The sequence below is a fragment of the Callorhinus ursinus genome, unplaced genomic scaffold, assembly GCF_003265705.2.
Source record: "Callorhinus ursinus isolate GAN/ISIS: 27379988/994484 unplaced genomic scaffold, GSC_fseal_2.0 scaffold74, whole genome shotgun sequence".
Taxonomy (NCBI): Eukaryota; Metazoa; Chordata; class Mammalia; order Carnivora; family Otariidae; genus Callorhinus; species Callorhinus ursinus.
The window spans coordinates 2,051,894-2,065,322 of NW_027397136.1; the positions used below are offsets into that span (position 1 = coordinate 2,051,894).

Below are 13,429 nucleotides of genomic sequence, written 5' to 3' on the forward strand. Positions count from 1 at the left end.
TTGTTTCTCCTAATCAGAAAGATACAAGGAAAAATGCCATGTATATCGCCTACCTATAGACTTCAGGTTGAGACAATGACCCCTCTCCTACCCCTCAGGGTTCTTGTGACAAATAACGTGGCTAGGCTATTTCTACTACACAATGCAAAATGACTGCCAGCTACTGTGCCCATTTATTTTGCTTCACATCTTCCTGTTCTCTGCTCTCCTTAATCCTTCTTATTGAAATACACTTGTAAAAGAACTGATCCTCTGTGTAACTCCAAAGGAAGTGAGAACTAACAATTTAAGAGAAGTGGCCCTCTTAACGCTACTAAAATTCACTCTCTCTAGCCTCCCCACTTCCTCTCTCGCCTTCTAACTCAAAACCTGAGGCCTGTAGTTGTGATAATCTGGCTATTCCATGCTTGTTCGTAACATACAAAAAAATACAATAATGCCAAAAGACTAATCTAGATATATAATGTCTACTGGTAATAATAGTATTACCACTTGTAAAGTAGCTGTTTGAGATCTTCCAAAGGACTTTCTGGAGAGAAAGAATACTCTAGGAAACTGAATTTCTTTTCTCTAATTTGGACTTGAAAAAAAGATAGCTACTGTTAACATTAACTTTACAAGATGCTACTCTGTCTTACTTTGGGAGAATTTTTATTCTCTAAGAGGGAGAGGAAAAGAGAAATCAATCCTTACATCCTCAAGGCAGTTCACAATCTGCAAACAGCTCTGCTGTGACCATATGAAAAGTGCTATTGTGTTACCCCACACAGCCAAGATGCTCCCTTTTTGCAGTCAGAAAGAATATGTTGAGTTTCTTACTAGTTATATTTGCATATAAAGTCAGAATGATTTTTCTCCATTGTTTCTAAACATTCTAGCAGTCTAAAATGAGCCAAGGAGCTATACTTTCATAATTATACTGAAGTTAGTGTCATATTCAACAGACACTGCACTCTCAATCCTCAACCTGGAGTCAATCCAAATGCCAACCCAAACAGGCATCCTCTTTTACCCACCACCCACCCCCAAGGGAAAAAAAACAGGATCACAGCTTGGCCAAATACTATTTATTTATAAGCTTGACAAAGGCACTGCATAAATCAAACATCTGAGCAATGGTCCACTGGATTTGTATTAGATCATTAATGCACAAAACACTTATTTTTAATTGAAGGATGGAAAAAAAGAGAGCATGATCAAATTGGACACTCTATAAAGACTAAATGATTTTATTTCCCCTATTCCTATAATAAAAGCTTTTCCAAAAGGGAGTGTATATCAGCAAGGCCACAGGACACTTCATTTTAAATTGTTTACTTGCTTGCAATCCAAGAAAAAAACCGTGTGTGTTACTAGACCCAGCTAGTTGTCAAGTACACTCAGTCGCATGACCGCAGCAGAGCAAGCGTGGAGAACGCTGTGTCACAAGAAGCCTCTCTAGTCCACTCTCACTGACACACTGCTAGAGGATGATATGGGAACGGTAATAATTTTTGTGCTCCACTCATTCTTCTTCAATAAATCAGAGTTTGGAGCAAACAAATGCCCTAGTTATTCTCCCATTAGCTGTTACATTAGAAGTTTTATTTGCTTTATTCTTTACTCTTAAGTTCAGAAAAGGAGAATAAAAAGGCAGTCAAGTTAGCTACAGTACCCCACTGATCTATACATATTAAAAATCCCTAATGGCCCAGACACTAAATATTCAACATCCCTGCGTGTTAATTCTCCTGAGACAGCAATTACTAGAAAGAATCTATTGTTTTGCTTGGCTTTTTCTTCACCGATTTTCAAACACTGAAAATTTCCTGGGCTCTAAGTAGACCCATAAATATTTGTTCCCCTCCCCCACCACTCTCTACCCATCCCTTTTCTCTTAGAAGAGATGTCTATACTCAGATTATGTTTTCTCATCCTCTGGTCCAAAGTACAGTATTCTATAGTCAACTGGCCCCCAATTATTTCTACCACCACTGTGAATGCAGGAAAACCCAACTTAGTTTTCAGGATCTAAGACCACACACATAAAAAGTCTTGCTTCCATGAAACCTATTAAAAAAAAAAAAAAAAAAAACGCTGAGAGTCACAAAAATTTCTCTCTAAATAATCAAGAGCTCTCCAGAAATGTTTAACAAATAAAATTATTTACACATACTAACACAGACAGACTTATGATTTTGGATAATTCCTGCCAGGGTCCCTATTGATCAGATTATCAAATAGTTATAAATTTACCGGTGTCCCTGACTCTTTTCTCTAAGAAAGCAACCCCCATTCCAGTTACCATTTTAGAAGAAGAAGAAAAAAAAAAATCCCCACAATAGGTCCTAAAGAATCAGATAATGCATTAGAAGAAAAACCTTACAGACAGAAAACATGCCAGCTAAACTAGAAATACTAGATGTGCATGAAAACTGGGAAATTTATATCTAAAGAGTAGTTTGATTACCCACAGAATCCTTAGAAAGATTAGCACATTTGCCATCACAGTTACAAAGCAGAAGAGATTCAAAAGACTTGGAGATGGCATTTTAGTATCTCTAGGCATCAACTACTCCCTACTTTCATTCTGTTTTATCTAAACTGTCAACAAAACATCTACTCTGTTAACATACATCAGGAAACACTTGTTTCCCAGATGGATATTCCAGTTTTATCACAACCTTATCATGGCTACTTCAGGTAAACAAATGTATTTTGTCTTACACAGGGTTAAAGTCATGAGATTGTTTGTCTCCATTTTGCCACGGATTATGTCCAAAGTAAACCAAAGGCTAAAGTACTGCAAATCTCCTTAAAGGTTCCTGTTTGGGAAGGGTTAAATATATAGCAGAGAAATTATAAGAAACTATCTTACCTTACAAACAAATTCTTCCATTCTTTCCATAGCATGATGGGCTTGTAAAAGAGGGGACATGCCCATAAACCCCTCATCTTCCTGAGAAGCTACATCATTGCACTCATATTCCTCAGAGATCTGTAAGGCAATTATACAAACAGTCAGGGACAGAGACCAGGAGCCACATGAAACAATCAATAGACTACCCTTAAAAAATTATAATGAAGTAATTCTCTCAAGGTCAAAGCAAGGCCTCAAATAAGTAACAATATAGGAAGTACTGTCAGTTTATTATAGAATTATGAGTATTAAAAATGAACAACAGTTACTCAATTCTTCTCTCTGGCAGACAAATGAAATACGAGAGCATTCCCATGTTTGTTTCAGTAGCAAATTCCTGGGGTAGCTTGAATGGTTCATTTTTTGTTTTAAGATTATATTCACAGATCACAAATTATTATTGTATATACACAGTCGAGAAACTGCTGAGGGGAAAATCTCTAAGAACCCCACCTGGTACATATAAAATAAATAACTGTAATACAATATGGTAAGTACTCTAGGGTAAAAAAAAAAAAAAAGGAAAGAAAAAAACAACAAGAGAAAAAAACATTTATTCAATTCTTAATATATGCCAACCATAAATGAAAGGGCTTTATACAGGCCATCTAACTTAATCCTGACAGTCACCTATTATTAGATAAGTATGCTTATCCCCATTTAACATATAAAGAACATCAGGCAAAGAGGTTAAAATAAGTTGCCCAAGGTTTAAAAAAAAAAAAAGTGAAAACTCCCACACCCACAATCTTTCCACATTCTTGATGAAATGAAGAAAAGACAATCCGGATAGAACTTAAGGGATGAATCACTAAAATTAAGATTTGTTTCCAGATGAAGCTTCACACTAGTAGAGACAGAATGATACTGTGAGAAGGGCAATGGACCAGAAGTCAGGAGACCTAAGTAATTAAGTGTGGTTTTGCCACTATTATCGATGGAACCGTATACAGGTCTCTCAACCTGTGCCTCAATTTTCTCATTTCTATTTAAAAGAAGTTTAAAACTAAACAATCTCTACAGTCGTCCCTATTCTCTAAAATTCTGAGATTCTGCCATTCAGTGAAGATGACAGCACAAGAGAACTGGAATTCCTTATCTAAGAGTCTGCTAGATAAACAGTACTGGCTAACATGACTGCATGAAGAAATGAATGACCTTCTACCTCCAGTCAGAAAACTGGTAAGGATGAACATGTAGGCACAGTAAGTAATCTACCACAACACTTGAATTTGAACATGTTTAAAAAGAAATCCTAAGATTTTATTTTCCTATTTTTTACTTTTCAAGATAACTAGGGGCTTAGTATTAAGCAGCACTTGAAACATGTTACAAAGCCAATCTCAACTGTTAAAAAAATCATGTTCTCCAAGAAATTTATCTTGACTCTATATTCTTATAAAACACTCTCTGTAAAAATAAAACAAGATGAAACCAGAGAGGGAGACAAACTATAAGAGACTCTCAATCATTGGAAACAAACTGAGGGTTGCTGGAGGGGAAGGGGATGGAGAGATGGGGTAACTGGGTGATGGACATTAAGGAGGGCATGTGATGTAATGAGCACTGGGTATTATATACGACTGATTAATCACAGGTCTGTACCTCTGAAACCAATAATACATTATATGCTAATTGAATTTAAATTTTAAAAATGTTTAAAGAAAAAAACACCCTCCGTTCTTTACTTCCCTAAAACTTCCCTGTCTGTCCTTCAGTGCCCAGTTTCTCAACCTTTCTTTCATGATTGCTACCTTCCCCTCCCCCACCAAGCATTTTTAGATTGCTTCTTCCATCCCCAGGAAATTTTATTAACACAATATACTGTGTATCTATTTATGTATTGTGGCCCTATGGAGGGCTACAAACCACTGTAATATTTTAAGTTTTTCAATCCTCTCTCAATCAAGAAGGAATTTTCACCAGAGAATGTATATGTCCTACTTAACCCACAGCAACTGCCTCCTCTCCTGAACTTTTCTAGCAATTGAAGTCTGTAACCCTCATTTGACAACGAATATAATATCTGATTTACAGCTCTTGTTTTATTGACTTATACTGTTTTACTTCATGTTTGACATAATTTTACTTTTTTAGTGTATCATTTCCTAACTGAGATTTTAAGTGTCTATGTGGTCTTCTTCCCCATGGCCCCAGAACAGCTCTGTGTAATATAATATGTTATATACTTCACTACAGCTCAATTAATGCTTTAAAATTTTTTCAACAAAAAATTTAAAGGTGCCTAATTAAACATAAAATAGACAATAGCTTAAAAGATCAGCAGACTGAATTTAAAATACAAATTTGTATATGAAATGTAAAAGAGCAGGGCGCCTGGGTGGCTCAGTTGGTTGAGCGACTGCCTTCGGCTCAGGTCATGATCCCAGAGTCCTGAGATCAAGTCGCGCATTGAGCTTCCAGCTCGGCAGGGAGCCTACTTCTCCCTCTGACCCTCTCCCCTCTCAAGCTGTTTCTCTCTCTCTCTCTCTCTCTCTCTCTCAAATAAATAAATAAATAAAATCTTTAAAAAATAAAAAAATGTAAAATAGCTTAAATATTTATGCATGTTCAACATGTATCTGATCTTCACAAAGAGTAACAGAAACGAGGATTCAGTCTTGATTTTCTTACAAATAAATTATGCCAGCAGTTCCTAATAAAACTACATATAAATGAGCATATAAAGTAGGACTTAAATGAGCATTTAAAGTAAAACTCAATTAAGTTGCAGAACTGGTCTGAAATGTCAATGGGATTACTTACAGTCAGTAGTTCTGAGTATCAGGCTAATAATACATTTGGATCCATAGAAGACTACTGATAGGAAAAGGTAAACCAGATTCCCTGGCAAAATAAAGGGCATTTCACACACTTAATCTTAAATTGGAGACTTAGATAAGAAAAAATGAGGATAGGGTGCTTCTCTCCATGGGTACTCACACTTTCTACAGAAAAGAGAGATGAATGGTTCAACTTCCCAATCATAAGGAGGTAAGAACAATGACACTGCTGTTGAGAGCTAATATGCATTTATCGAAAGAAAACAAGTACATTCAGAATGTAGGATGTATGGTCTGAGTAAACACCAACTAGTTGCCAAAAACATTATTTATTCATCTAGTCAAACATTTTTTAGGAAAAGGTGGCTTGCCATAATGGATTAAGAGTGAGTCTGAAGTCAGATAAACTGTGACTACTGACAAATTCTGTCATCTTTGACAAGATTACATTTACCCTAAGCATCAGTTTCCTTATCTGTGAAATGATTTTAACAATACCATACCTATAATGCAGATCTGTTTTAGGGATAAAAGATAATAAATAAAAAGAAACTATCATAGGGCCCAGGACTTAGAAGGCAATAAATAATGGTCTTTATTATTATAATGATGGGCTAGGTACTGAGAACATTAAAGTTAGTACCACAACCTAGGGGAGAAGATATGCATGTAAGTAAATACAGCAAGGAGCTATTGAACTGTATGAAAAAGGTCTGACACAAACAGAAAAGAGAAAACAGCTAACTTTGGCACTGTTAGGAAGTTTCCTAGGTAACATCAACCAAGACCTGAAGAATGTGTAAGAGATTCATGAGTCAGGCATGACAGGGGAAAGACAACAGGTAAAGGCAACGGCGTGTATCCAAAAACAGAGAGGAAAGAAAAAGCATGACACAAAGAATACACAGTTTAGCATGCCTGCTTCAGCAACAAGTAAATATGATGTGAGACTAGAAAAGGTTTAGTACAGAGACGCCTGGGTGGCTCAGTCAGTTAAGCATCTGCCTTCAGTTCAGGTCATGATCCCAGGGTCCTGAAATCGAGCCCCACATTGGGCTCCCTGCTCTGTGGGGAGCCTGCTTCTCCCTCTCCCCCTGCTTGTGCTCTCTCTCTCTCTCCCTCTCTCGTGTTCTGTTAAATAAATAAATAAAATCTTTAAGGAAAAAAGTATTTAAAAAAAGGTTAAGTACAGAAACAATCCAAATGCCCATCAACAAATACATAAAATGTGGTATACACATACACAGAATATTACACTCAGTCATAAAAAGGAATGAAGTTCTAATATGTACTACCACATGGATAAACACTGAATTATGCCACACACAAAAGAGCAAATACTGTTCAATTCCATTTATAAGAAAAATCTGGAATGGGCAATTCACAGAAACTAGAAGTAGAGAGTGGGTACCAGGGGCTGGACTGGAAGAAGGGAATGGTTAAGTTCTAATTCAATAGGTACAGATTTTCTGTATGGGATGTTGAAAAATTTTGGAAATAGTGGTGATGGCTGTACAACACTGTGAATGTAATTAGTGCCACTAAGTTGTACACTGAAAACTGGCTAGAATGGCAAATTTTATACAATATATTCTACCATGATAAAAAAAAATGTTAAAGGACACAGGTGTCCACAGCAGCATTGTTCATAATAGTCAAAAACCAGAAACAATCCAATTGTCTATCAATAAGAAAATGGATAAGTGTGATATATTCATGTAACAGATACAAGAGATTACTACTCAGTAATTAAAAAGAACTAACACACAAAAGAATATGGGTAAGTAGCAAAAACATGCCAATCATAAAGAGAGTATATATTTTGATTCCATTTATATTAAGTTCAGCAACAAGCAAACAATCTATTGTGGTAGAAGTCAGAATAATGGTTCTCTCTGGGAATAAAGGAGAGGTGGGGAGAGATTACCGACTTGAAAAAGGCATGAGAGAAGTTTCTGAAATGATGAAAATAATCTGAATCTTGATCTGTGGTGATAATATATAGGTAGTGTCATGATGCTATATATTTAAGATTTGGGTATTTTACTGTTTAAATTATCCCTCAATAAAACGTTGTTTGTGTAAATCATCCCTCAATAAAATGCTTTCAAAAACAAAAACAGGAGAGAGGACTAGAGGTGCTTAAGGTTTTTCATACTAAGGGGTTTTAGATTTTATCATGCAGGCAAAGCTGCGCATTTAAATGATGAGGTTGGGCGGAGCTGAACACAATTAACATTTGTGTTTACAAACTTACTCTGGCAACAGAGAGAAGGCGGGACTGAAGAAGGGAGACGGAAAGGAAAGAAAGAAATTAAGAAAACACAAAGTCTAAAGCAGCTGTTCTCAACTAGGGGCAATTTTGCTCCCCCACCTAGGGGACATCTGGCAGTATCTATAGTCATCTTTACTTGTCACAAGTAGGGGAAAATGGTACAGGCAACTAGTAGGTAGGGGGCAGGATGCTGTTACACACCCTACAATGCAAAAGACAGTTCTCCAAAACAAAGAACTATCTAGTTAAAATGTCAAGAGTTGTTGAGAAACTCTGATCTAAAGAAAATGATGAGAGAGGATCTATCCACCTACTATAGTATTACGTGTTCACGTAAGAAAAAAAAATATTTTTATAAGATACTTCACACTTCTTACTAATAAGTGGTTACTAGTGCCATGGCTAAATGGTAACCATTCATTCAAAAAATTTAGAAAGTATTCCTTGAGCAGCTACCATTTGACAGATGAGGAACCGGAGGCTAAATGTGCTCAGGGTCACACCTAGAAAATACCAGTCAGAAGTTCAACTCAGGTCCATGTAAGTTCCAAAGTTCATGCTATATTCTTTCCACTCACATTGTTTTCTAATTATACAAGTGCCTGACTTTGTGGATAACAGACATTTGACCAAAAGGCCACAACACATACAGGCAGACCTTGCTTTCTAGTAGTGCAGGATAGTAAAAATGACTGTGCAAGCCAAAATCATGTAAAGCAATCTTAATAACCAATGAGGAAAATGGCTATTTCATGACCTTTAAAAATTGTTAAAATACTAAAAACTCTGTCGGTTATAAATGTATAAGGAAATTTTAAAAATAGTAAAACTAGTATTTGGTATGCTATATTTTAAAACAGAAACATTGATGGGGCGCCTGGGTGGCTCAGTCGTTAAGCGTCTGCCTTCGGCTCAGGTCATGATCCCAGGGTCCTGGGATCAAGCCCCACATCGGGCTCCTTGCTCGGCGGGAAGCCTGCTTCTCTCTCTCCCACTCTCCCTGCTTGTGTTCCTGCTCTCACTGTGTCTCTCTCTGTCAAATAAATAAATAAAATCTTTAAAAAAAAAATAAAAAAATAAAACATTGAGAATTAAGTATTTATTTATTTGTAAGAAACTTACTAAGAGTAATTTGAACAGTGCCCTTTTTTTTTTTTAAATAGGCTCCACACCCAATGTGGGGCTTGAACTCATGACCCTAAGATCAAGAGTCGCCTGCTTTACCAACTGAGCCAACCAGGTGCCCCAGTGCTTGCCCTCTTGTTGTATAATTTATGATACAAAGTGAGCATCTTTTCTCAGCCTAGGGAAATTGTCTCATACTCTAAGTTTGGATCAGCTTTCAACATTTTATTCTTTGTGCTGTCACCTCATGAAATATCTTTAAAATTTCCTTTAACTTTTTTCCCCTGCATCACTTCTCTGAACATCTTCATCCTTTTTGTCACAAATGCTTTACTCCTTTATGTTGACCAGTTTGCCTCCACTATGTTCCTCTGGCTGCACATCTAGAACCTCTTAAGTGGTAGCAGCGTCAACATTCCCAGTCCCATCAGGTATTTCTTCTATAGCCACTTATATTTGATCTGATTTGCAAATGCAGCATTATCAGTTTCATTTCTTTGCTTTTATTTTTCTTTGTTAGCCAATTCCCCCTTCTGATTATCCATTTTTGTAAAAAGTCATATGGGTTTATCGCTGGGAAACCACACAACCTATACTTCGCTGTCTTGTGCATTAAATGAAATGACAGATGTATGATAACCAATCAGTCATGATAGACTTTCAAAGAAGTGACAAGACTGCTCACTAATCACAATGCCTATCTACTATTTGCACAGTAGATATGCAGATTGTAGACTGAAGAGCTAGCACAAAAGTTTGTGCTTTATGCAATTACACACAGTAAATATACCACAGTAAGTGAAATTTGAACCATACTGTTGAGAGCCTGCTATTATTTAACTAACCCATGATAACTGAAACTCATGCATACTGGAACCTTGCAAAGCATTAAAGCTGCTTGTCCACATTTTCTCTTCTCATCTTTTACAATTGCCCTTTCTACCCAAAATAGTGCTTCTAAAAAAATTAATTTCAATTTAACAGAATGCAAGCCTATACGTAAGGCAAGGATTTCACTGTGGATTACATTTCTAAGATACGTAACTACATCCATTTTTTTAAGTCAGTTTTGTTAATAAATACCACCCCAACAGTAATACAACTGACAATGAACATGGGTTTGAATAACACAGATCCACGTACACATGAATTTTTTACAGTACAGTACCACAAATGTATTTCTCTTCCTTATGCTTTTCTTAGTAACATTTCTTTTCTCTAGCTTATACAATACACAGTATATAATACTCTACATAATACACAGAACATATAAAATATGTGTTAATCAACTTTTATGTTATCAGTAAGGCTTCCAATCAACAGCGGGCTACCAGCAGGTAAGTTTGGGGGCAAGTCAAAAGTTATACACAGATTTTCAAAAAAGTCAACACACCCTTAACCTCTGCGCTTTTCAAGGGTCAACTATAATTCCATTTCTGGTGGTCCAGTGTATGCTTTGAGGCAGAATGTGGTCAGTGGTCAGAAATACATATCCCAGTAAAAATAAATACTTCTATCCATCCCAATATGTCAGCAAAATTTCTCAATATTTATAAAAGAATGTTTCATTCAGAAGTACAAAGTATTCTTTGTCTGTTAATTTACCAAGTATTGTCTCCAATTCTCCCCCTCCTAAAACAGAAGACTCACAAATATGTCCTCAAAAAATAAACATCTAAAATACTAGCCCATAATGAGCTATATATTGTGTTCAAGCATTATGGAGATGCTGATTAAGAGCCCTAGATAGAGTCAGTGGAAGTAAATATAACTCCCTGGGTTAGACAGAGGATAACAAGAAGGAATAAAATGGTAGAGTCAAACATTGGCTAGAACACAGGATTAAAAAATGCTTTTGCTAGGGTACACATGCAAGTTCATGGCTATGCCACACAACAATGGTTTAGAAAGCCTATCCTGGGCACACAGTATAAAAAATAGTCTTTGTCTAATATCTTCCAATATTAACTCTAAAGACTACCTTGTCATTGAGCATTTGAAATGACATTCAATTTCCCATTAGCAGGCACTAAACCACAGAACCCAAAGATCTCTCTTTCTACACTAAATAGCATCTATATTAAGATGATCACGGGGCACCTGGGTGGCTCAGACGGTTAAGCATCTGCCTTCAACTCAGGTCATGATCGGATCGAGTCCCACATCAGGCTCCCTGCTCCGCGGGGAGCCTGCTTCTCCCTCTGCCTCTCTCTCTCATGAATAAATAAAATCTTTAAAAAAAAAAAAAAAAAAAAGATGATCACATACAAGTGTTAAATACATGCTATATTCTGTTTTTGTTGTCATATTCTAACCCTCATCAAAATAAATTATGAAGAGAAACAGGATATTGTGAAAGATGAAACAACACCAAAGCTGCCTTAAAAATGGCGTAATACTGGGACACCTCGGTGGCTCAGTCAGCTAAGCGTCTGCTCAATCGGAAGCCTGCTTCTCCCTCTACCTGCCACTCCCCCTGCTTTGTGCTCTCTCACTCTGACAAATAAATAATCTTAAAGGGGGGGGCATAAAATTTAATTTTCTAAGGCTTTCTACAAATAAATTACTATATTTAAACTTAAAGGTCAATGCTCTGAAGTACAAAGACACTTTTAAATATTTTTCTCCTACATTCAGCAAAGTCCATCTGTGAAAAGACTAAGTTAAACATATTATATTTCAAAATACAATGGTATCTGACTCTGATGATCTATCCACAGTGCAACCTAAAATGACAATTCTCTAGAGTATTTTTTGCCTTTGGAAAGACAGAGAACCATAGTGATAAAGATGAAAGACCTTTAAGATCAGTCTAATATGAAAAGAATTCATTTGGACATTTACCTGTTTTAGCCCAATTCAGTTCCAAACCGTTATTAACAAATGTTTACTGAAAAGATTCTTTTATTTAAAAAATATTTAGGCGCGCCTGGGTGGCTCAGTTGTTAAGTGTCTGCCTTCGGCTCATGTCATGATCCCAGGGTCCTGGGATCAAGCCCCGCATCGGGCTTCCTGCTCGGCAGGAAGCCTGCTTCTCCCTCTCCCTCTCCCCCTGCTTGTGTTCCCTCTCTCGCTGTCCTGTCAAATAAATAAATAAAATTTTAAAAAAATAAAATAAAATAATATATTTATTTATTTGTCTGAGAGAGAGAGAACACAAGCAGGGGGAGCAGCAGGCAGAGGGAGAAGCAGGCTTCCCGCTGAGCAAGGAGCCCGATGTGGTGGGACTCGATCCCAGGACCCTGGGACCATGACCTGAGCTGAAGGCAGACACTTAACTGACTGAGCCACTCAGGCATCCCTACTAAAAAGATTCTTAAATAGATGAGTAAAGTATAGTCTCCATCTTCCATGGGCTTACAACCTAATGAGGGTCTGACTTGGCCATATAAATGACTAAAAAAGAAATAAGGTATAGTTATTAAAGGTAGGGAGATGTGGAGCTCAGAAAAGGTTGCATGAAAAACAGAATTTTGAAAAGATAAAAGAAAATAATCAAGAGGGGAAAAAAGCAAAAGTACCACTTTGAGGACAAGAGACCCATTCAGTTCAACTGAAACTAACGATGCATTCAGGAGAGTAGCAAGACATAAATTATAAATGTAAATATTAGTTGAAGTCAGTAGACCATTAGACAAAATGCCACACAGATCCACAATCATAATACCTTCCACAGTTAGAAAATAAAGGTCAAGGAAATGGTAAAATACCCAGGGCAGAGAACAGTAAATCTTTGGTTAAAATTTGTCTGCTTTTATAGATGTCACTGAGAACTGAGATCTTCTGCATTCACAGATAGCTTAATTACGAGGACTAAGATCTAAAGGCCCCTATTTTTATCATCTGCTCCAGGGAATTCCTGCCCAGGAAGGTTAAGAATACCAGCCAATAAATAACTTTATTATCAGCTTTAGAAACTTCTCAAAAATTCATTTAACTAAACAACAGACTGCTCAATCAGCTCCTTAGTACAATCAATTGTTCAACTGGGCAAATCTGCTCACTTAATCAAACATTTGTTCATTGAGACTTGCTTCACCAATCCTAAAATATCAAATCACAAACTCTGTGCAACACCAATATGACTTATATTTTTTTTAAGATTTATTTGAGAGGGAGCACGCTCGCACACACGTGCGTACACGTACACACAACACACACACACGCGCGCGTGGGGGAGCGGGGCAGAGGGACAGGGAGAGAGAAACTCTAAGCAGACTGTGCCCTAAGCACAGAGTCCAATGTGGGGCTTGATCTCATCACCCTGAGATCACGACCTGAGCTGAAACCAAGAGTCTGACACTTAACAGACTATGCCACCCAGCCACCCCTGTATTCATTTTTTTA

At 37.0% G+C, this 13,429-nt stretch overlaps 1 protein-coding gene across 5 annotated transcripts in view; it reads right to left on the minus strand.

Moving 5' to 3' along the window:
- Window positions 1-13,429, minus strand: part of ADIPOR2 (adiponectin receptor 2) — a 99,865-nt gene that overhangs the window by 11,842 nt on the left and 74,594 nt on the right. For all 5 annotated transcript variants that reach the window (XM_073887009.1, XM_073887011.1, XM_073887010.1 and 2 more), the window contains one exon: window positions 2,858-2,977. In XM_073887009.1, coding sequence (XP_073743110.1) covers window positions 2,858-2,977 — 120 coding nt within the window. The remainder of the gene's footprint in view (window positions 1-2,857; window positions 2,978-13,429) is intronic.